The sequence below is a fragment of the Hypanus sabinus genome, chromosome 5, assembly GCF_030144855.1.
Source record: "Hypanus sabinus isolate sHypSab1 chromosome 5, sHypSab1.hap1, whole genome shotgun sequence".
Lineage (NCBI taxonomy): Eukaryota > Metazoa > Chordata > Chondrichthyes > Myliobatiformes > Dasyatidae > Hypanus > Hypanus sabinus.
The window spans coordinates 161,100,348-161,124,071 of record NC_082710.1 but is presented as its reverse complement, the minus strand read 5'-3'; the positions used below and the strand labels follow the sequence as shown (position 1 = coordinate 161,124,071).

The following is a 23,724-nucleotide window of genomic DNA, read 5'->3' as shown; positions in this document are numbered from 1 at the left end:
ATTTGTAAGAAAGATGGATGAGCTTAGAGCATGGATTGATACCTGGAAATAAGATATGTTGCTATTAGTGAAACATGGTTGGAGGAGGGGTGTGATTGGCAACTAAATATTCCTGGATTTCATTGCTTCAGGTATGATAGTATCGGAGGCTCAAGAGGGGGAGGTGTTGCATTGCTTATCAGAGAGAATATTACAGCGGTGCTCTGGCAGGATAGATTAGAGGGCTCGTCTAGGGAGTCTATTTGGGTGGCATTAAGGAACGGGAAAGGTGTAGTAACGCTTATAGGGGTGTATTATAGACCACCTAATGGGGAGCGAAAATTGGAGGAGCAAATTTTTAAGGAGATAGCAGATATTTGTAGTAAGCACAGGGTTGTGATTGTGGGAGATTTAGATTTTTCACACATAGACTGGAAAGCCCATACTGTAAAAGGGCAGGATGGTTTAGAGTTTGTAAAATGCGTGCAGGATAGTTTTTTGTAGCGACACATACAGGTACCAACTAGAGAAGGGGTAGTGTTGGATCTCCTGCTAGGAAATGAGATAGGTCAGGTGACGGAGGTATGTGTTGGGGAACACTTCAGGTCCAGTGATCACAAGGCCATTACTTTCAATATAATTATGGAGAAGGATAGGACTGGACCAAGGGTTGAGATTTTTGATTGGAGAAAGGCTAACTTTGAGGAGATGTGAAAGGATTTAGAAAGAGTGGATTGGGACAATTTGTTTTATCGGAAGGATGTAATAGAAAAATGGAGGTCATTTAGAGGTGACATTTTGAGGCTACAGAATCTTTATGCTCCTGTTTGGTTGAAAGGAAAGGTTAAAAGTTGAAAGGTGAGAGAGCCATGGTTTTCAAGGGATATTGGAAACTTGGTTTGGAAAAAGAGGGAGATCTACAATAAATATAGGCAGCGTGGAGTAAATGAGGTGCTCGAGGAATATAAAGAATGTAAAAATGATGTTAAGAAAGAAATTAGAAAAGCTAAAAGAAGATAGGAGGTTGCTTTGGCAAGTAAGGTGAAGCTAAATCCAAAGGGTTTCTGCAGTTATATTAATAGCAAAAGGATAGTGAGGGATAAAATTGTTTCCTTAGAGAATCAGAGTGGACAGCTAAGTGTGGAGCCAAAAGAGATGGGGGAGATTTTGAACAATTTCTTTTCTTCAGTATTCACTAAGGAGAAGGATATTGAATTGTGTAAGATAAGGGAAACAAGTAGGGAAGTTATGGAAACTATGATGATTAAAGAGGAGGAAGTACTGGCACATTTAAGGAATATAAAAGTGGATAAATCTCCAGGTCCTGACAAGATATTCCCTAGGACCTTGAGGGAAATTAGTGTAGAAATAGCAGGGGCTGTGACAGAAATATTTCAAATGTCATTAGAAATAGGGATGCTGCTGGAGGATTGGCATATTGCTCATGTGGTTCCATTGTTTGAAAAGGGTTCTAAGAGTAAACCTAGCAATTATAGGCCTGTAAGTTTGACATCAGTGATGGATAAATTAATGGAAAGTATTCTTAGAGATGGTATATATAATTATCTGGATAGACAGGGTCTGATTAGGAACTGTCAACATGGATTTGTGCCTGGAAGGTAATCTTTGACATATCTTATTGAATTTTTTGAAGAGGTTACTAGGAAAGTTGATGAGGGTAAAGCAGTGGATGTTGTCTATATGGACATCAGTAAGGCATTTGACAAGGTTCCGCACAGAAGGTTAGTTAGGAAGGTTCAATCTTTAGGTGTTAATATTGAAGTAGTAAAACGGATTCAATAGTGGCTGGATGGGAGAGGCCAGAGATTAGTGGCGGATAACTGGTTGTCAGGTTGGAGACCAGTGACTAGTGGTGTGCCTCATGGATCTGTATTGGATCCAATATTGTTTGTCATATACATTAATGATCTGGATGATGGGGTGGTAAATTGGATTAGCGAATATGCAGATGATACTAAGATACGTGATGTTGTGGATAATGAAGTAGGTTTTCAAAGATTGCAGAGAGATTTAGGCCAGTTAGAAGAGTGGGCTGACAGATGGCAGATGGAGTTTAATGCTGATAAGAGTGAGGTGCTATGTTTTGTAGGAATAATGAAAATAGGACATACATGCTAAATGGTAGGGCATTGAAGAATGCAGTAGAACAGAGTGATCTAGGTGTAATGGGGCATAGTTCCCTGAGGTGGAATCTCATGTGGAAAGGGTGGTGAAGGAAGCTTTTGGTCTGTAGGCCTTCATAAATCAGAGCACTGAGTATAGGAGTTGGGATGTAATGTTAAAATTGTACAAGGCATTGGTGAGGCCAAATTTGGAGTATTGTGTACAGCTCTGGTCACAGAATTATAGGAAAGATGTCAACAAAATAGAGAGAGTACAGAGAAGATTTACTAGACTGTTACCTGGGTTTCAGCACCTAAGTTGCAGAGAAAGGTTGAACAAGTTAGGTCTTTATTCTTTGGAGCATAGAAGGTTGAGGGGGGACTTGATAGAGGTACTTAAAATTATAAAGGGGATAGATAGAGATGACGTGGATAGGCTTTTTTCCATTGAGAGTAGGGGAGATTCAAACAAGAGGACATGCATTGAGAGTTATGAGGGAAAAGTTTAGGGGTAACTCGAGGGGGAATTTCTTTACTCAGAGAGTGGCAGTTGTGTGGAACGAGCTTCCAATTGAAGTGGTAGAGGAGGTTTGATATTGTAATTTAAAGTAAAATTGGATAGGTATATGGACAGGAAAGGAATGGAAGGTTATGGGCTGAGTGCAGGTCGGTGGGATTAGGTGAGAGTAAGCATTCAGCACGGACTAGAAGGGCCGAGATGGCCTGTTTCCATGCTGTAATTGTTATATGGTTATATAGTTATATGGACATTGAACCCATAAACACTTCTTCACGTTTCAAATATACATTATTTCTGTTTTTTTGCATGATTTTTAATCTACTCTCTCTCTCTGTACATACACACACACACACACACACACACACACACACACAGACACACACACACGCGCACATGCTCTCTCTAATTTGTTTATTTATTTATAATTTTTTTCTTCTTCATTATGTGTTGCAGTGATCTGTGGCTGCCAAGTTAACAAATTTCCTGACACTTGCCGGTGATAATAAACCTGGCTCTGCTTCTGGCTATGAGATTCCAGCATCTCTGTGCAGAACTTCCAACAGAATCCAGAAAAATCTGGGTGAGAGCTGTTCCTGAATGACATCAGCCACTAGGGACAGAGTTGATAACATGCTGGAAATTTCCTCACAACTGCTCCCTTTAGAAGCTGAAGTGATGGTGAGATCAGGGGTAAGTTTTCACATTGATTAAGTTCTTTAGAAAATGCTTTAATTGTGATACTTACTGCAAACTGGGAATGATCTGGATAGCATTAACACAACAGTGACTGCTGATAGAGTCAGTATGATCCAGATTGGAACATTGATCGTGCAGCTTTGATCTGAAATGTATAGACAAGAACACACTGAATAAATTTGCACTGCTTCTCCAACCCCTCCCAGTTTCAAATTTCATTTAACACTGTCATATATCCAATGGCACTTATGAGACAAAGCAACAAGTTAATCATAGTTCAAAGTAAATTTATTATCAAAGTGTGTTTATGTCATTATTTACTAACTTAAGATTCACATTCTTGCAGGCATTCACAGCAAAACAGGGAAATACAGTAGAATCAAAGAGTAACTGCACACAAACAAAGACAAACAAACAGCCAATTCAAATGAAGACAAAATGTGCAACTAAAATGAAAATGAGTTGCACAGTTCTTGTAATTAAGTCCTTTGTTTGTGGAATCATTTCAGATCTGAGGTGAGTGAAGTTACCTATGCTGGTTCAGGAGCCTGATGGTTGAAGAGTAATAACTGTTCCTGAAGCTGGTGGTGTGGGGCTTGGGTCTCCTGTACATCCTACACAATGGCAGCAGCGAGATGTTGGCAGTTCTTGGTGATGGATGCTGTTTACTTGTGGTAGTGCTCCCAGATGTGCTCAGTGGTGGGGAGGGCTTTGCCTGTGATGGACTGGGCTGAGTCCATGGCTTTTTACAGACTTTTCCATTTGTGGGCATGAGTGTTTCCATATCAGGACATTATGCAGCCAGTCAGGATACTCTACAATTGCATCTACAGAAGTTTGTCAAAGTTTTAGATGACGTGCTGAATCTGCGCAAACTTTTGTGAAAATGAAGATGCTGTCATGACTTCTTTGTAATGGCACTTAAATGCTGATCCTAGGACAGATACATTGATGTGATAAATCCAATGAATTTAAAGTTATTCACCCTCTCCACCTGCAATCCATTAAGGAGGACTGGCTCATGGACCTCTGGATTCTTCCTCCTGTAGTCAATAATCAGCTTTTTTGGTTTGCAGACGCTGAGTGAGAGGTTCTTGTTGTGGCACCATTCAACATTGGTTTTCAATCTCCCTCCTACTCTCATATATGCTGATTCATTACCACCTTTGATTTGGTCAATGACAAAATCAAAATGACAAAAATGACAAAAGGTCATCAACAAAAGTAAAACTGGCATTGGAACTGTGCTTAGCCTCAGTCATAACTGTAAAGCAAGTAGAGCAATGGACTGAGTACGCGGCCTTGTGGGGCACCTGCACTGATGGAGTTTGTGGCGGAGATGTTGCTCCAAATCTGTACTGACTGGGATCAGCAATAGAGGAAATCAAGGATGCAGTACAAGAAGTATTGAGGCCTACGTCTTAGAGCTTAGTGATTATCTTCAAGAGGATAATTGTATTGAATGCTGAGTTGTAGTCAATGAAGAGCATCCAGATGTTTGCATCTTCATTGTCCAGATGTTCCAGGGCTGAGTGGAGAGCCAATGAAAAGGAAACTGCTGTTGACCTGTTGTAACTGTCAGCAAATTGAAGTGATTCCAGGTCACTTCTCAGGCAGGAATTGATATCCTTCATAACCAACCTCTCACAGCAGTTCATCACTGTGGATATGAGTGCTACTGGACTATAGTCATTGAGGCAGATCACCATGATCTTGTTGGACACCTGTGTGAATTAAGCCTGATTGAAGCAGTATCTCTGATGGCCAAAGCGGGAGGTTAAAAATGTCAGTAAACACTCCTGCCTGTTCATCAGAACAGGTCTTCTGCACTCAAACAGATACACAGTCTGGGCCAGATGTTTTCCGTGGGTTCACCTTCCTAAAGGTGCTCTTACATTGGCCACAGAGACTAACGTCACAGTGTCGTCAGAGGCTGTGGGAGCTCATGAAGTTGCCTACCTGTCCTGTCACTCAAAGTAAACCTTCACAACATTGAGCTCATCAACAACCTTGTGGTGATTGATGTTGCTTGGTTTTGCTTTGTAGGAGGTGATGGCATTTAAGCCCAGTCCCAACTTTCAAGCATCCTGGCTAGGCAGCATCTATGGAAAACAGTAAACAGTTGATGAGACCTGATAAAGGGCTGGGCTTGAAATGTCGACTATTTACTCTTTTCCTGATGCTGCTTGACCTACTGAGCTTCTCCAGCATTTTGTGTGTTTTGCTTTGGATGACCAGCATCTGCAGATACTCTCCTATTTGTCAAGCATCCTTCTGTGATTCAAGTTTGGTCTGGAATTAACACTTGTAATGTGAGAATACACTTCAGGCTCTCAACTTATCACCAATAAAATCATGTTATTTATTGCAGAGCCAATTACCATATAATTTAGGTTCTTATTAACTTAGCTTGGCTACTTGCAACCTGGCACAATGTGACATTGTATGGAAACACTCCCCATGCCATCAGACCTCTCCCCCTAATCCTTCATACCACCAGACAGCGATCAATGGGCAGAAACAGGGAAAGCACCAGCTGGGCCCAGACTTCTTCCAATATCCACCTCTGCAGGAGCTGGAGACATCCCATCCTGCTCCAGTCCAAACTACTGTTGAGGGGAGGGTATGGTGGGGAGGGAGGAACTGGACTTATCACCAACACTAGCATCATTTTTTCATCTTCCCTTCATACTGTTTCCGATAAACAACATCACTCTGCCTGTTCACGTTTTCTACCCTTGCTATACTCTGCAAAGTTCAATTTTCTGTCCCCTTTCCTTTACTACCATGTCTGGTTATCCCCAGTGCAGAATTTCCCTGAGCACTGCGGCTGAAGAAAATGCTTGACTCAGTTTGAACAGGATTGCCTCTCATTTCATTGATAATAATTTTTTAAACTCTAGTAATCCTATCACTGTCTATATTTAGAATTCTTAGTTTAGAAACATAGAAAACTTACAGCACAATTCAAGCCCTTAGGCCCATAAAGTTGTGCCGAACATGTCCCTAACTCAGAAATTACTAGGCTTATCCATAGCCCTCTATTTTCCTAAGCTCCATGTACCTATCCAAAAGTCTCTTAAAAGACCCTATCACCTCTACCACCATTGCCGTTCCACACACTCACCACTCTCAGAGTAAAAAACTTACCCCTGACATTTCCTCTATACCTACTCCCCAGCACCTTAAACCTGTGTCCTCTCGTGGCAACCATTTCAGCCCTGGGAAAAAGTCTCTGACTATCCACACGATCAATGCCTCTCATCATCTTATACATCTCTATCAGGTCACCTCTCATCCTCTGTCGCTCCAAAAGGCCGAGTTCACTCAACCTATCCTCATAAGACATGCTCCCCGAATCAGGTAACATCCTTGTAAATCTCCTCTGCACCCTTTCTATCATTTCCACATCTTTCCTGTACTGAGGCGACCAGAACTGAGCACAGTACCCCAAGTGGGGTCTGACCAGGGTCCTAATTGCTGCAACATTACCTCTTGGCTTCTAAATTCAATTCCACGGTTGATGAAAGCCAATACACCGTATGCCTTCTTAACCAGAGAGTCAACCTGTACAGCTGCTTTGAGAGTCCTATGGACTCAGACCCCAAGAATCCTCAGATCCTCCACACTGCCAAGAGTCTTACCATTAATACTATATTCTGCCATCATATTTGACCTATCAAAATGAACCACTTCACACTTATCTGGGCTGAACTCCATCTGCCACTTCTCAGACCAGTTTTGCATTCTATCAATGTCCCGTTGTAAACTCTGACAGTCCTCCACACTATCCACAACACCCCAGCCTTTGTGTCATCAGCAAACTTACTAACCCATACCTCCACTTCGTCATCCAGGTCATTTATAAAAATCACGAAGTGAAAGGGTCCCAGAACAGATCCCTGAGGCACACCACTGGTCACCAACCTCCATGCAGAATATGACCCTTCTACAACCACTCTTTGCCTTCTGTGGGCAAGCCAGTTTTGGATCCACAAATTAATGTCCCCTTACTTTCTCAATAAGCCTTGCATGGGGTACATTATTTAATGGCTTGCTGAAATCCATATACACTGCTGCTGTTCTTTCATCAATGTGTTTATTCACATCCTCAAAAAATTCAATCAGGCTCGTAAGGCACGACCTGCCCTTGACAGAGCCATGCTGATTATTCCTAATCATATTATACCTCTCCAATTGTTCATAAATCCTGCCTCTCAGGGTCTTCTCCATCAACCTACCGACCACTGAAGTAAGTCTCACTGGTCTGTAATTTCCTGGGCTATCTCTGTTCCCTTTCTTGAATAAGGGAACAATATATACAACCTTCCAATCCTCTGGAACCTCTCCTGTCCCCATAGATGATGCAAAGCTCATTGCCAGAGGCTCAGAAATCTCCTCCCTTGCCTCCCACAGTAGCCTGGGATACATCTCATCCGGTCCTGGTGATTTATCAACTTGATGTTTTCTGAAAGCTCCAGCACATCCTCTTTCTTCATATCTACATATTCAAGCTTTTCAGTCTGCTGCAAGTCATCAATACAATCACAAAGATCCTTTTCCGTAGTGAATAATGAAGTAAAGTATTCATTAAGTACCTCTGCTATTTCCTCCAGTTCCATACACACTTACCCACTGCCACACTTGATAGGTCTTATCCTCTTGCTCTTCACCTATTTGTAGAATGCCTTGGGGTTTTCCATAATCCTGCCCGCCAAGACCGTCTCATGACCCCTTCTGGCTCTCCTAATTTCCTTTTTAAGCTCCTTTCTGTTACCCTTATAATCTTCTAGATCTCTAACATTACCTAGCTCTCTGAAACTTTTGTAACCATTTCTTTTCTTCTTGAATAGATTTACTACAGCCTTTGTACACCACGGTTCCTGTACCTGACCATAACTTCCCTGACTTTTTGGAACGCACCTATGCAGAACTCCACACAAATATCCCCTGAACATTTGCCAAATGTTCTTTTGTATTTTTTCCTGAGAACATCTGTTCCAAATTTAAACATCCAATTTCCTACCTGATAGCTTCATAATCCCCCTTATTCAATTAAATGCTGGTCATCTCTCTCCAATGCTATTGTAAAAGAGATAGAATTATGATCACTATCTCCAAAATGCTCTCCCACTGAGAGATCTGACACCTGACCAGGTTCATTTCCCAATACCAGATCAAGTACAGCCTCTCCTCTTGTAGGCTTACTGCATGTTGTGTCAAGAAACCTTCCTGAAGACACATAACAAACTCCATCCCATCTAAACCCCTCGCACTAGGGAGATGCCAATCGATATTTGGGAAATTAAAATCTCTCACCACGACAACTCTATTATTATTACTCCTTTCCAGAATCTGACTCCCTATCTACTCCTCGGTATCCCTGTTACTATTGGGCAGCCTATAAAAAACACCTAGTAAAGTTATTGACCCCTTCCTGTTCCTAACCTCCATCCACAGAGACTCCGTAGACAATCCTTCCATGACGTCCACCTTTTCTGCAGCCATGACACTATCTCTGATCAATAGTGCCATGCACCCACCTCTTTTGCCTCCCTCCCTGTCCTTTCTGAAACATCTAAAACCCAGCACTTGAAGTAACCATTCCTGTCCCTAAGCCATCCACGTCTCTGTAATGGCCACCACATCATAGCTCCAAGTATTGATCCACACACTAAGCTCATTTGCTTTGTTCACAATACTCCTAGTGTTAAAATAGTCTGAGCATTGTTCTGAACATGTCCCTTCTCTATCTCCTTCCTCAAACCCTATCCCCTATTTGTGAGCTTTCTCTATTTGTGAGCCAGTCTCTTCAGCTTGGTTCCCCCCCCCACAACAATTCTAATTTAAACTCACCCCATTACCCTCAGCAAACCTCCCTGCCAGGATATTGGTCCCCCTGGGATTCGAGTGCAACCAGTCCTTTTTGTACAGGTCACACCTGCCCCAATACAGGTCCCAATGATCCAGAAATCTGAATCCCTGCCTCCCTGCTCCAATCCCTCAGCCATGCATTTATCCTCCACCTTATTCTATTCCAATACTCACTGTTGCGTGGCACAGGCAGTAATCATGAGATTACTACCTCTGCGGTCCTGCTTCTCAACTTCCTTCCTAACTCCCTGTAGTCTTTTTTCAGGACCTCTTCCCTTTCCTACTATATCATTGGTACCAATATGTACCACAACCTCTGACTGTTCTGCTTCCTACTGCAGGATATCTTGGACACGATCTGAAACATCCCGAACCCTGGCACCTGGGAGGCAAACTACCATCCAAGTTTCTTTCCTGCGTCCACAGAATCGCCTGTCTGAACCCCTGACTATCAAGTCCCCTATTACTACTGCCTTCCTCTTCCTTTTCCTACCCTTCTGAGCGACAGGGCCAGACTCTGTCCCAGAGGCACAGCCACTGTTGCGTCCCACAGATAGGCTGTACCCCCCCAACAGTACTCAAATAGCAGTATTTATTATCAAGTGGTACGGCCACATGGTAGTCTCTAGTAGCTGACTCTTCCCCTTTCCCCTCCTGACTGTGACACACTTGTCTGAGTCCCGTGGTCCCGGTGTGACCACCTGCATATAACTCCTCTCTATCACCTCCTTGCTCTCCTTGACCAGGTGAAGGTCATCGAGCTGCATCTCCAGTTCCCAAATGCAGTCCCTTAGGAGCTGCAACTTGACACACCAGGTGCAGATGTGGCCATCTAGGAGGCTGGTAGACTCCAGGACCTCCCACACCTGACACTGCACAGAAAACAGGCCTCACATACATACTTCCTTTCTGCAATAAACACAGGTAAACTTACCTCGCCTCGTTACTGCCTAAACCCGTTGAGCCAAAGCCCTATCATTCTGCTACCTCTCACTCTGCTGCCCGCTCCGAATACTGCCCGCTGGATATGGTGGTCTTCTTTTTAACCATTTCCTGCTCTACTGGGATCTACTCTTGTTGTTCTCTTCCCTTCTTCTCTTGCCACCTGTTGAAAAGTTGCAGTCACAATTGATTTGCCAGCATCAATTCTCTACTCTGGTCAGTAGTATGCTTTCAGTTCCATCAGGTTCACCTTGGGGAATTTATCAAGCAGCTTCTAGAAGTCCGGACACAGCCTGTATTACCTACAGTGTCTATACTGGGTCAGACCTCCAGCAAGTCTCCCAGTCCCCAGCTGTAGACTGTGGGGCTGAGGACTGCAGGTGTTGGTGTTCGGTATAAAGCAGTTCACAATGTACTGACTGAGATACTCATTCCATTACTGCACTGAGTATCATAGTGACCATTTTAATGTAATTTAAGAATATTTGTGCACATACCTTTAGACACAATGCTGCAAATGAGGGCAATGAGGATGGAGACAAGAGCCACAATGTTACAAATATTCAGGCGCCACCACCACTGCTTGTCGTCTAGAGTCCACAGGGAGAAATGAACAGCAACATTAGAACTGTTTCAAACTGTTTCAAAACTGATCAACACAAACAGTTCTACATATGTTTCAGTGGACTAGTGTTCCAGATAACAGACGTGGACAGGGCTTGGTCAGGTTGGCTGTGATAATGAACGTCCTAAACATGAGACAATCCCACCAGGTTGGAAAAGGACCAGGTGTCAGAGCAATGCAGTGAGAGAGGGTCAGAGAGTTCACTCCACTGTCAGTGTGTGCTGATCCCCAGAGAGACTAAAGACCTTGTCGTTAGTTCTGGAAACATATCGTAAAACCTGGATATCCATTATCCTCAACCCAATGGAAATGGCAGGGAGACTGCAGACTCTCTGTGTACACACTGAGCAAATGAGACAAGACCCCACTGTAAATAAGTTCAGTGATCAAGTGCAGCAATTCACATTGTACTACCAGTCAGCCAATCAGGATGGTGGAATTGGGAGGAGGTTCTGGAGAAAACTGGGTGGAGAGACATTTGTGATGGACACTGTCTTCAGTCTTTTGGCGGGAGATGGAGGGAGGAGAGGATCGGAGAGGCAGCCACAGGATTTGATCCGACGGGAAGGAGTGATTCAAAGTGGTCCAGGATGGGATGTTCTACTGGAGATCGGAAATGAGGAGTTGGTGCCATGAGAAAGAAACACACCCAGATTTTGGAAGATATGATCTCCAAAATTGCACATTTCAACATCTGCTGAAACTGAAGGAAGCTGGAATTATCAAGGAGTCCTCATGTGTCAAGGTACAAATGTGTTGACTATTGGACACTGAACTGACGTACAGTCCCTGACCGATATACCGTTCCATGGATCGAGGATGCTCTGGCTGCCTGAGTGGAGCAAATTGGTTCAGTGTGCTGGACCTAAGGAGTGGGTATTATCAGATACCCATTAGTGAAGCTGAGCAGGAGAAGACAACATTCATATCTCCACTTATATTCTTTCAGCTTAAGATAATGCCCCAGGGCATATCAAGAGCACAGCTACCTTCCAACATGCCATGGAGAAGACTGTTGGGACATGAACTTGCTTGAGGTACTGGTGTACATGAATGATCTCATAGTGTTCGAGTCCACACTGGAGGAGCACAAGATGAGACTAATGAAGGTGCTGGACCGCCTGAAACTAAAAGGTTAAAACCATCACTGGACAAATGCCAGTTCTGCAAGATGTCAGTCAATTACGTCAGGCACATTGTCTCTCAGGATGGAATATCTATGTATCTGTCCAAGGTCGAGGCGGCGAGCACACGGCCAAGGCCCAAGAATGTGAGAGCTCTACGCTCATCCCTTGGATTCTGTGGGTTCTATCAGAGATTTGTGAAGGATTACTCCAAAGTAAGCCACCCTTTGATTCAGCTTCTGTGTGGTTACCCTCCCTCGGGGAATAAAGGGAGGAGAACAAAAGGAGAAGAAGGTAATGTTTATCTTCACCCTTTGGAGCCTCTCGGAGAAAGATGGGATGCAAAATGTGAAGAGCCCTTTCAGCTGCTGACTAAAGCACCTGTGTTGGCCTTTGTAAACCCTCAGTTGCCGTATGTTCTGCACACCGATGCCAGCCCGAGGGTTTAGGGGGTGTTCTGCATCAGGATCAGTGTAAAGGGTTGAGACCCGTTGTTTTCATCAGCTGGAGTCTGTCACCCTCTGAATGAAACTACCCTACACATAAATTGGGTTGTGGTGGATAAGTTAGGTGACTATCTACATGGTGCCAAGTTTGAGGTGAGGACAGACAACAATCCTGACCTTGGTGAACTTGGATGCCACGGGTCACCGTTGGTCAGCAGCATTGTCTGTTTATGATTTCAGCCTGAAATATCAGCTGGGGAGTCAGAACACTGATGTGGATTCATTGTCCTGACGGTCACAGTGGGGGGGGGGGGGTGTGCTAGAAATGGACTGGAGCGTGAGAGTACTCCTGCCTCTGGTGTTAAAGCAATGTGCCAGCTTTCTACCACAGGGAAATCAGCAGCAAGGCTGTGGCAGGATAGAGCTGTGGATCATTTGGGAGCTTCGGGTTGTGCCATTCCACAAGTTTATTGCAACTTGACAGCTCTGGATACAAAGCAGGTGCCTGCCTTGAGTCCTGTGGGATTGGCAGTAGCCCAGTGAGACAACCCTTGTATAGGTGCCATTTGGTCATCTGTGCAGAAGGGGATATGGCCCAAGTTGAAAAGATGAAACACCCTACCCTACCCCTACTGATGAGGGAGTGGAACAAACTGGAGTTGAGGAACCAGGTTTTATACAGGGTCATGTCTCCTCCAGGGTTTCTCAGTTCCCAGTTTGTTTTCCCTGAGATGCATCAGAGGATTACGTTGAAGTCACTTCATGATGCTTCTGGTTATTTGGGGTTTGACAAGACTGTTGGTCAGAAAGAACGACAATCTACAAATCAGTCAATTCAAATGAATCAAGGACAGTGGAAGCAGACAGACTATTTGACTTTGTTCTTGCCACATGCTTGGGGATGGAGGCTGCCATTTTGTGAAGACACTCTGTTCCCCATTTTGTGAGCTTGACATGCTGGACTTGATCAATGCTTTAAAGAAGACACAATGATACTTCAAGTAACCTGTTGGACTGGAGGACAGACATTCTTTGATTGGATATAAATTGCAGGTTTGTAAATGTTAGGGTTGATGCCTACCTGAATTGATTTGAGCTCATTGCTGATTGAGAACAAAGAGCTATAAATTATCGACTGTCACTTGATGGGAAGAGGGCAATAAATGGATGCTGGATTTGACCAGAGCCAATAACAAGGTGTGAGAGGACAGATACATGGCCTGATTCTCCATTGGAGTCACCTTTTACCCTGAGTGCAGGAGGTAAGTGTTGACCGAAAGCCTGACGTGGACCATACACTTAGTTGGAGAAGAGAGGCAATCAGCGGAAAGAGCTGAAAAGGACCTAACTACTAAATGCTGTATGGACTCAGGGGATGAGGAAATGGGGGTTTAGTAAATGTTACCGTATGCAAATTCTGGAACTTTGTTTAGAGGAACAAAGTTCCAGAGAGATCATTGACTTTTGCAAAGAAGGTGATTTTAACTTTGCACATATTGACAGAGACTCCCATAGTATAAAAGGACCAGATGGGATAGAGTTTGCCATATGTCTTTAGGAAAATTTCCTTAGTCAGTACGTAAAAGTCCCAGTGAGGGAATGTGTGATACTTATTCTGTTCTTAGGGAATGAGACAGGGAAGGTGACAGGAGTTTGTGTAGGTGAACACTTTGCATCTAGTGATTACAATGCCATTCAATTCAAAGCAAATTTGAAAAGGAATGGGACTGGTCCATAGGTTGTGATTCTAAATTGGAGGAAGTCCGATTTTGATGGTATCAGAAAGGATCTGGCAAGTACGGACTGGACAGGCTTTTTTCTGGCAAAAGCAAACTTGGTAAGTGGGAGACTTCAGAAATGAAACTTTGAAAGTGCTAACCTTCTATAAGACTGTCGGAATTAAAAGGTAAAGTTAACAGGTGTAGGAAACCTTGGTTTTCCAGAGATACTGAGGCTTGGTTACACAAAAAAGGAGGTTCATTGCCAGTGCAAACAAGAGAGAAGCTGCAGATGCTGGAAGTCCAAGCAACACACAAAAAGCAGCCAGGCAGCATCTATGGAAAAAGTACAGTCCACTTTTCATGCTGAGCCCCTTAGGCAGTTACTGGAGAAAAAAGCTGAGGAGTAGATTTAAAAGGTGTGGGGGAGGGAGATAGAAACACAAGGTGACAGGTGAAACCAGGAGGGGGAGAGATGATATGAGCACCAGTGGGAGCTGATGGGCAGGCAGGGAGATAAGGTGAGAGAGGGAAAGGGGGATGGGGAATGGTGAAGGAGAGTGGAGGACATTACCGTAAGTTTGAGAAATCAATGTTCATGACATCAGGTTGGAGGCTACCCAGATGGAATATAAGGTGTTGTTCTTCCAACCTCTGTGTGGCCTCAGGGCGACTGGAAGAGGCCATGGATTGACATATCAGAATGGGAATAGGAAGTGGAATTAAATGGGTGGCCACTGGGAGATCGCGTATCTTCTGGCAGGTGGAGCGTAGATGCTCAGTGAAACAGGCTCCCAATCCACATCAGGTCTCACCAATATAAAGGAGGCCACACCGGGAGCACCGGATACAGTATATGACCCCAACAGACTCACTGGTGAAGTGTCGACTCACCTGGAAAGACTCTTTGGGGCCCTGAATAGTAGTGAGGGAAGAGGGGTAGGGGTAGGAGAAGCACTTGTTCCACTTGCAAGGATAAGTGCCAAGAGGGAGATCAGTGGGGAGGGATCAATGGACAAGGGAGTGCATAGGGACTGATCCCTATGAAAAGCAGAAAATGGGCAGGGGGAAGGGAAACATGTACTTGGTGGTGGGATCCCATTGGAGCTGGCAGAAGATCCAAAGAATTATGTGCTGGTCATGGAGGCTGCTGAGGTGGTAGGTGAGGACAAGAGGGACCCTATCCCTGGAAGGGTGGCATGAGGAAGGGGTAAGATGGGCTGAAGAGTGGCAGATGGAATTTGATGCAGACAAGTGTGAGGTATTACACTTTGGTTGGACCATCCAGGGTAGGTCTTACGTAGTGAACGGTCGGGCACTGAGAAGTGTGGGAGAACAAAGGGATCTGGGAATACAGGTCCATAATTCTTTGAAAGTGGAGTCACAGGTAGATAGAGTCATAAAAACAGCTTTTGGCACTTTGGCCTTCATAAATCAAAGTGCTCAGTACTGGAGATGGGGTGCTATGTTGAAGTTGTATAAGACATTAGCGAGGCCTAATTTGGAGTATTAGGTGCAGTTTTGGTCAGCTATCTACAGGAAAGATGTAAGCAAGTTTGAAAGAGCGCAAAGGAAATTTATAAGGATGTTGTTGGGTCTGGAAGACCTGGGTTATATGAAAATATTGAATGGGTCAGGATTATATTCTCTGGAATGGGGGTGTGTGTGTGTATGAGGAGTTCATTTTGTTAACATCATCCACTTGGTATTTCTGCTGAAATGCAAATTAGACAATAACAGGTACCTGGAGATCCTTTCCTTGACCAGCACATAAATATAATAGCATATGCTGTAGAAAACACCAGTCCCACAATCGATGTAATGGCAACTCCTACATCCTCTATTCTGAGGCCTGCAATTAAAAACAGTTGAATAACTGTATCTGTGACCAAATCAAGGTGATAAGAGGAGAGAATGCTGCCCCTTGAACAGAAGGCTGATGCCCACATGAACTGAAAAACTCAGCTAATTTCCTGTGAAGAGGGACAGCAGTGACCTTCTCCAATTTCACACACCTTTCATCACACTCTGTTCAAGAGCAGATCTCTGCCAATGATCTCGTGCAGTCAGTGTGGGAGGGGATGTGGAACGTGGTTTATACAGAGCAAGGCTGAACAAAAAGCAGTGTGACAGAAACCGACAAGCTGATGAGTGATGCTGGTTTCATATTTCCTCATGATACAGAGCGACGTCACTGACACTTTGTCAGTTCTCAGAACAAATCTCATCAACCCCATTCCCAACCACCCCCCTATTTCCCTGCAACCTATTTCTTGTCCGTGCTTCACCTGCTACTTGCTGAGGATTCCCAGCAGATTCAGTTTTTAATTCCAGGAGCAGGTGATTTAGTCCCTTGAACTGTTCATGGCTGACAAATGACCCAGCTCCACACAGCCGGTGTTACGGAGGCTTTGTGGGGACGGGGATTGAGACCAGAACCCCCGGGATCCAGATACAGATCTGGGAAATCTACACCACACTGACTCAAATGGTAAAACTAAAACAGAGAGAATCAGCAGAGTCACAGGAAGGAATGGAGGGAGGGGTAAGGAAAATCAGCCCAGCAGAATAAATGGAAACATAGAAAACCTACAGCACAATACAGTCGATTCAGCCCACAAAGCTGTGCCAAACAAGTCCTTACTATAGAAATTACCTAGGGTTACCCATAGCCCTCTCTTTTTTTAAGCTCTATGTACCTACCCAGGTGACTCTTGAAAGACCCTATCATATCCGTCTCCACCACTGTCGCCGGAGCCTATTCCATGCACTCATCACTTTCTGTGTAAAAAAACTTACCCCTGACATCTCCACTGTTCCTACTTCCAATCACCTTAAAACTGTGCCCTCTTGTGCTAGCCATTTCAGCCCTGGGGAAAAGCCTCTGACTATCCACACAATCAATGCCTCTCATCATCTTATACACCTCTATCAGATCACCCCTCATTTGTTGCTCCACGGAGAAAAGGCCGAGTTCACTCAATTTATTCTCATAAGACATGCTCCCCAATCCAGGCAACATCCTCAGCAAGCCTTTATATGGTTTTCACATCTTTCCTGCAGTGAGGTGAACAGGACTGAGCGCAGTACCCCAAGTGGGGTTTGACCAAGGTCCTATTTAGCTGCAACATTACCTCTCGTCTCCTAAACTCAGTCCCAAGATTGATGAAGACCAATACACCATACGCCTTCTTAACCACAGAGTCAACCTGCGTTGCAGCTTTGAGTGTTGTATGGACTCAGACCTCAAGATCCCTCTGATCCTCCACACTGTCAAGAGTCTTACCATTAATGCTATATTCTGCCATCATATTTGACCTACCAAAATGAACCACCTCATACTTTTCTGGGCTGAACTGCATCTGCAACTTCTCAGTTCAGTTTTGCATCCTATCAATGTCCCATTGTAACCTCTGACAGCCCTCCACATTATTCACAACATCCCCAACCTTTGTGTCATCAGCAACCTTACTAACCCATCCCTCCACTTCCTCATCCAGGTCATTTATAACAATCATGAAGGGAATGGGTCCCAGCAATTGGGATTGGAATCTATTACCCCTGAGGCACACCACTGGTCACCAACCTCCATGCAGAATATGACCCATGTACAACCACTCTTTGCCTTCTGTGGGCAAGCCATTTCTGGATCCACAAAGCAATGACCCTTTGGATCTAATGCCTCCTTACTTTCTCAATATGCCTTGCATGAGGTATTTTATCAAATGCCTTGCTGAAATCCATATACACTGCATCAACTGCTGTCCCTTCATCAATGTGTTTAGTCACATCCTCAAAGCATTCAATCCGGCTCGTAAGATCCGACCTGCCTTTGACAAAGCCATGCTGATGATTCCTAATCATATTATGCCTCTCCAAATGTTCATAAATCCTGCCTCTCAGGATTGGTTCCAACAACTTACCAACCACTCAAGTAAGACTCACTGATCTATAATTTCCTGGGCTATCTCTATTCACTTTTTTGAATAAGGGAACAACATCTGCAACCCTCCAATCCTCCGAGACATCTCCTGTCCCCATTGATGATGCAAAGATCATTGCCAGAGGCTCAGCAATCTCCACCCTCACCTCCCACAGCAGCCTGGGGTACATCTTGTCTGGTCCCGGTGACTTATCCAACTTGATGCTTTCCAAAAGCTCAGCACATCCTCTTTCTTAATATCTACATACTCAAGCTTCTCAGTCTGCTGTAAAACATCCCTACAATTGACAAGATCCTTTCCTGTAGTGAATACTGAAGCAAAGTATTCATTAAGTACCTCTGCTATCTCCTCTGTTTCCATACACACTTCTCAACTGTCACACTTGATTGATCCTATTCTCTCACATCTTATCCTTTTGCTCTTCACATACTTGTAGAATGACTTGGGGTTTTCCTTAATTCTGCCTGCCAAGGCCTTCTCATGGTCCCTTCTGGCTCTCCTAATTTCATTCTTAAGCTCCTTCCTGCTAGCCTTATAATCTTTTAGATCTCTATCATTACCTAGTTTTTTGAACTTTTGTAAGCTTTTCTTTTCTTCTTGACTAGATTTACCATGGTTCCTGTACCCTACTATCCTTTCCATGTCTCATTGGAGTGTACCTCTGCAGAACTCCACACAAACATCCCCCAAACATTTGCCACATTTCTGCCATACATTCCCCTGAGAACATCTGTTCCCAATTTATGCTTCCACGTTCCTGCCTGATAGCCTCATATTTCCTCTTACACCAATTAAACGCTTTCCTAACTTGTGTGTTCCTATCCCTCTCCAATGCTATAGTAAAGGAGATAGACCTGCAATCATTATCTCCAAAATGCTCTCCCTCTGAGAGATCTGACACCTGACCAGGTTAATTTTCCAATACCAAATTAAGTACAGTCTCTCCTCTTGTAGGCTTATCTATGTATTGTGTCAAGTATATCTAAACCCCTTGCTCTACGGAGATGGCAATCAACATTTTGGAAATTAAAATCTCCCACCATGACAACTCTGTTATTATTACACCTTTCCAGAATCTGTCTCTCTTTCTGTTCCTGGATGTCCCCGTTATTATTGGGTGGTCTATAAAAACACACACAGAAGAGTTATTGACTCCTTCCTGATCCTAACTTCCACCTATGGGTACACCATTGACAATCCCTTCATGACTTCCTCCTTTTCTGCAGCCACGACACTACTTCTGATCTCCAGTGCCTCGCCCCCACCTCTTTTGCCACCCTCTCTGTCTTTTCTGAAACATCTATAGCCTGGCACTTGAAGTAACCATTCCTGCCCCTGCACCTTCCAACTCTCTGTAATGGCCACAACATCATAGCTCCAACATTGATGCACATTCTATGCTCATCCTCTTTGTTCATAATACTCCTTACATTAAAGTAGACACATCTTGAAACATCGGTCTGAGCACGTCCCTTCTCTATCACGTGCCTGTCCTGCCTCTCACATTGTCTACAAGCTCTCTCTATTTGCGAGTGAACCGCCTCTTCCTCCTTCTCTTCAGTTCTGTTCCCACCCCCCAGCAATTCTATTTTAAACTCTTCCCAATAGCTGTATCAAACCTCCCTGCCAAGATATTGGTCCCAGTCGGACTCACGTGCAACCCATCCTTTTCGTACAGGTCACACCTGCCCCACAAAAGGTCCCAATGATCCAGAAATCTGTAACTGTGCCCCATGCTCCAATCCCTCTGCCACGCATTTATCCTCCACCTCATTCTATTCCTCTACTCACTGTAATGTGACTCAGGCAATAATCCTGAGATTACTATCTTTGAGGTCCTGCTTCTCAATTTCCTTCCTCAGTCCCTGTCGACTGTTTTCAGGACCTCTTCCCTTTTCCTACCTATGTTGTTGGTACCAATATGTACCACAACCACAACAAATGGTTGTTGTCAGGGTGTTTGGGAGCCCTGAGGGATGAAGGTCAGTAATTAATAGCTGCAGGTGTCCAAGTTCAGAGCTGCCATAGTAAAACCAATAGTACAGGGGAGGCCAAAATCACACAGTGCAGCTACCCAGCGGTTGCACTAGATGGGAGTGTTGCACAGGGAATGACATCATGTGTCTCATGACTTGGAAATAATGGGGCATGAGGGTGACCACAGTGCCCAGTTACATTTGTATTGTGTGTGTTATTCCTTTTTCACCCCAGGAAAAAGGGATTCCCAGTTGTAAAACACTGGAACAAACCAGTTGTGCAATTAAATTTCCTGCCCCAAGTTTCTTAGTCCCAGATGCCCTCAAGAACAGCAGGACTCTCTGTCTCCCCGTGACATTTTATTAAGACCAAAAGACCATAAGATATAGTAGAATTAGGCATATGGCCCATTGAGTCTGCTCTGCCATTTTATCATGGCTGATTCAATTTTCCCCTCAGCCCCAGTCTCTGCCTTCTCACTGTATCCTTTCATGCCCTGACCAATCAAGAATCTATCAACCTCTTCCTTAATTACACCATACACAAAGACTTGGACTCCACAGCTGCATGTGGCAAAGAATTCCACAGATTCTCTACTGTCTGTCTGAAGAAATTCCTTCTCATCGCCGTTCTAAAAGGACACCCCTCTAATCTGACACTGTGTCCTTTGGACTTCAACTCTCCCACCATAGAAAAGATCCTCTCTATATCCACTACATCAACGTCTTTCACCATTGATAGGTTTCAATGAGGTCACCCCTCATCCTTCTTAATTCTAGTGAATGAAGGTCCAGAACCATTTCAAATGTTCTTCATGTGACAAGTCAGTCAATCCTGGAAATATTTTTCTCAATCTACTTTGAACCTTCTTCAGTTTCAGTGCATCCTTTCTAAGATAACGGGCCCAAACTTGCTCACAATACTCACCAGTATTTCATAAAGTTTCAACATAACATCCTTGTTTTTCTATTCTAGTCCCCTTGAAATAAATGCTAACATTGCATTTGCCTTCCTCATCGTAGACTCAACCTGTTAATTAACATTCAGGGAATCCTGCACAAGGACTCTCAAGCCCCATTGCACCTCATTGTTTTGTATTTTCTCTCCATTTAGAAAATAGTCACCCCTTTCACTTCTTCCAGCAAAGAGCATGACAATGCACTTACCAACACTGTACTCCATCTGTCATTTCTTTGCCCATTCACTTAATCTCACTAAGTCCTTCTGTAGCCTCTCTACTTCATCAAAATGATCCGCTAATCCATCTATCATCATATCGTCTACAAATGTTTTCCATCATCCAAGTTATTGACATATAACATAAAAAGGATTGGTCCCAACACAGATCCCTGTGGAACACTACCAGTCATCACTGTTACTGCCTTTCCTACAATACTTCTTGCATTGAAATATATGTAACTCAGGACACAAGTCATACCATGCACAATCTTTTTATCTTCATCTGTGATCTTACCAACATCTGCTCCACAACCTCCCCACTAACTGTTCTGGCACTCTGGTTCCCATCTCACTGCTACTCCAGTTTAAATCCCACCATGAAGCATTAACAAACCTTCTCTCTCCAGTTCAGGGATAAATCTTCCCTTCTGTATTGGTCTCACCAAAGCGATTCTTGAAGGGGATGGCCACAGGGGTACTCTGCACAGGTTCCTTAACCTCTTTCCCCTTTCTGACGGTCATGGAGTTTACTGTGTTCTGCACCTTGGGTGTGACTACCACTTGATATGTCCTATCACCCCCTCTGCCTCATGAATAATCTGCAATTCAACCAGTTCCAGCTCCAGTTCCTTAATGCTGTTTGTTAGAAGTAGCAGCTGGGTGCACTTCCGACAGTTGTGGTCTTCAGAGACACTGGAGGTCTTCCTGCCTTCCCACATCATGCAAGGGGAGCATTTCACTATCCTGCCTGGCAACTCTACCATTCTAATTGGGCATATATAAAGAAGAGAAGGGAAAAAAAAACACTTAAGCTTTTCGTTCCTTTGCTTTCTCTAAGTGAAGCCTCCTTTGTGGAAGCCTCCAAGATCAGCATTCTGACTATGTCCACTGAGACGATGGCCACTGTGCTTGTCCCTGACTTCCTTTCACTTGCTCTTACCAATCAATGCCAAACACTGATTGGTGGTTGCTCACTAAACCGTGACTCGCTGTTGCCTTTTATCCTCGAGAAATGAACCAGATTGATGTCCCTTCCTCTCCAAGCTTCTGATGTCTGGATTTTGATGCTGGTCAAAGCTCTTTTTCTGGTAAAATTTGACTTCTTGTAAAAATTAATTACTTCACCCTTAACTGTCTCAGATCCATTCGGCACAGCCCTAGTTTCTGCAGATTCTGCTCAGTAAATGTACACCAGAATCCTCAAAGACCAATTTCTCCTTCCTGTGATTTGGGACACAAAATTCCTCTCTATCGCCAAGACCTATTAAGGAATTCTCAGTATCCTGATGCCCACATGAATTTGTCTGGCTGCAGAGTGGCATTTATCCTTGGTTTTGCTCATTCCCATCTATTAATACCTGTTGACCAAAAAGCTTCTCCCACTTCTCCTTGCTTCTTTGGAAAATGTGGTCATGCAACCTATCACCCCTCAGTCAATCTGAGACAAGTTGTAATGCAAACACAAATCCTTGCAGGACACCATTCGTCACATTCTCCCAACTTGGGTCACATAATCTCCTGCAAATTATCCCCAAACTCTGCCTTGTCCCATTGAGGCAACTGTCTGCTCAAGTCAACATTTTGCCTTCATTTCCATGAGCTTCAGTGAAATGCCATTAAAGTCTAAACCTCCAGCAGATCCCCCTGTGGGAAAGGACTTCAGCTGTGGGATTGAGGACTTCAGGTGCTGGTGGTCCTGGTAAAGCAGTTCACAACATCCTGACTGAGATACTCTCTTTATTCCAAATAAACTCCAGAGAATTGAGTTCATCATTTACATGAAAATACAGAATAATATTTCAGCACATACCTTTAAACACCATCCAGGAAATTGTAACAATGATGATGACAATGAGAAAACCAGCATTATAGACAGATATCCATCTTCTCAATTTATCACCATCTTTGGATAAATGAAAATTAATCAGTTTGAAAGTCATAGTAACAGATGTATACAAATTATTTCACATAAGCATCAATTTACAATGTGTTCTTGGTAATGAAGATGAACCCTGAGTCGGTCAGGCATCTTAAACACAGGGAAACCCAACCAGTTCAGAAATGGAGCAGAAATCAGAACACCAGGGATCTCTCTCACACTGGCAGCAAGCAGAGAATCCAGGAAACAACAAATAAACACAAACACATATTTGATAACTTCAGTAATCCCTTACCAAGTGACTGCACATGCAGAATTGGCAGATACACTGCAGTCTCCCTGTGTACATATCCAGCGGATGAAGTAACAATCCACTGCAAATCAGCTTTGTATTATTCTAGAGACCGTGAAGGTTTCAGTTGATATGGTCCTGCCTGTGGTGACAATAACAAGCCACAGCTACAACACTGAAGTTCCACTGTGAAGCCTTTTCTGTTGAGGACTGAACCATCGTCACACACAGATGCCCGAGGTTACAAACAGTGATCCAAGAAAACAATGAACTTGATGTAATTGCAAACTAAACTGTCCAAATGCTGTGATATTTTACATGGATAAGGAGAGCGGTTGCCTAGGAAGCCCATTGGTAACCAGTGATACATGTCTGAGGAATTGTCCACCATAAGATCCAAGGGACA

At 43.8% G+C, this 23,724-nt stretch overlaps 1 protein-coding gene across 1 annotated transcript in view; it reads right to left on the bottom strand.

Annotated features, from left to right (window-relative positions):
• The window catches only part of LOC132394515 (uncharacterized), a 122,602-nt gene that overhangs the window by 13,679 nt on the left and 85,199 nt on the right, over nucleotides 1-23,724 (bottom strand). The window contains exons 13-16 of the mRNA XM_059970783.1: nucleotides 22,958-23,050; nucleotides 15,792-15,899; nucleotides 10,632-10,724; nucleotides 3,368-3,463 (exon numbers count right to left, since the gene is read on the bottom strand). Coding sequence (XP_059826766.1) covers nucleotides 3,368-3,463; nucleotides 10,632-10,724; nucleotides 15,792-15,899; nucleotides 22,958-23,050 — 390 coding nt within the window. The remainder of the gene's footprint in view (nucleotides 1-3,367; nucleotides 3,464-10,631; nucleotides 10,725-15,791; nucleotides 15,900-22,957; nucleotides 23,051-23,724) is intronic.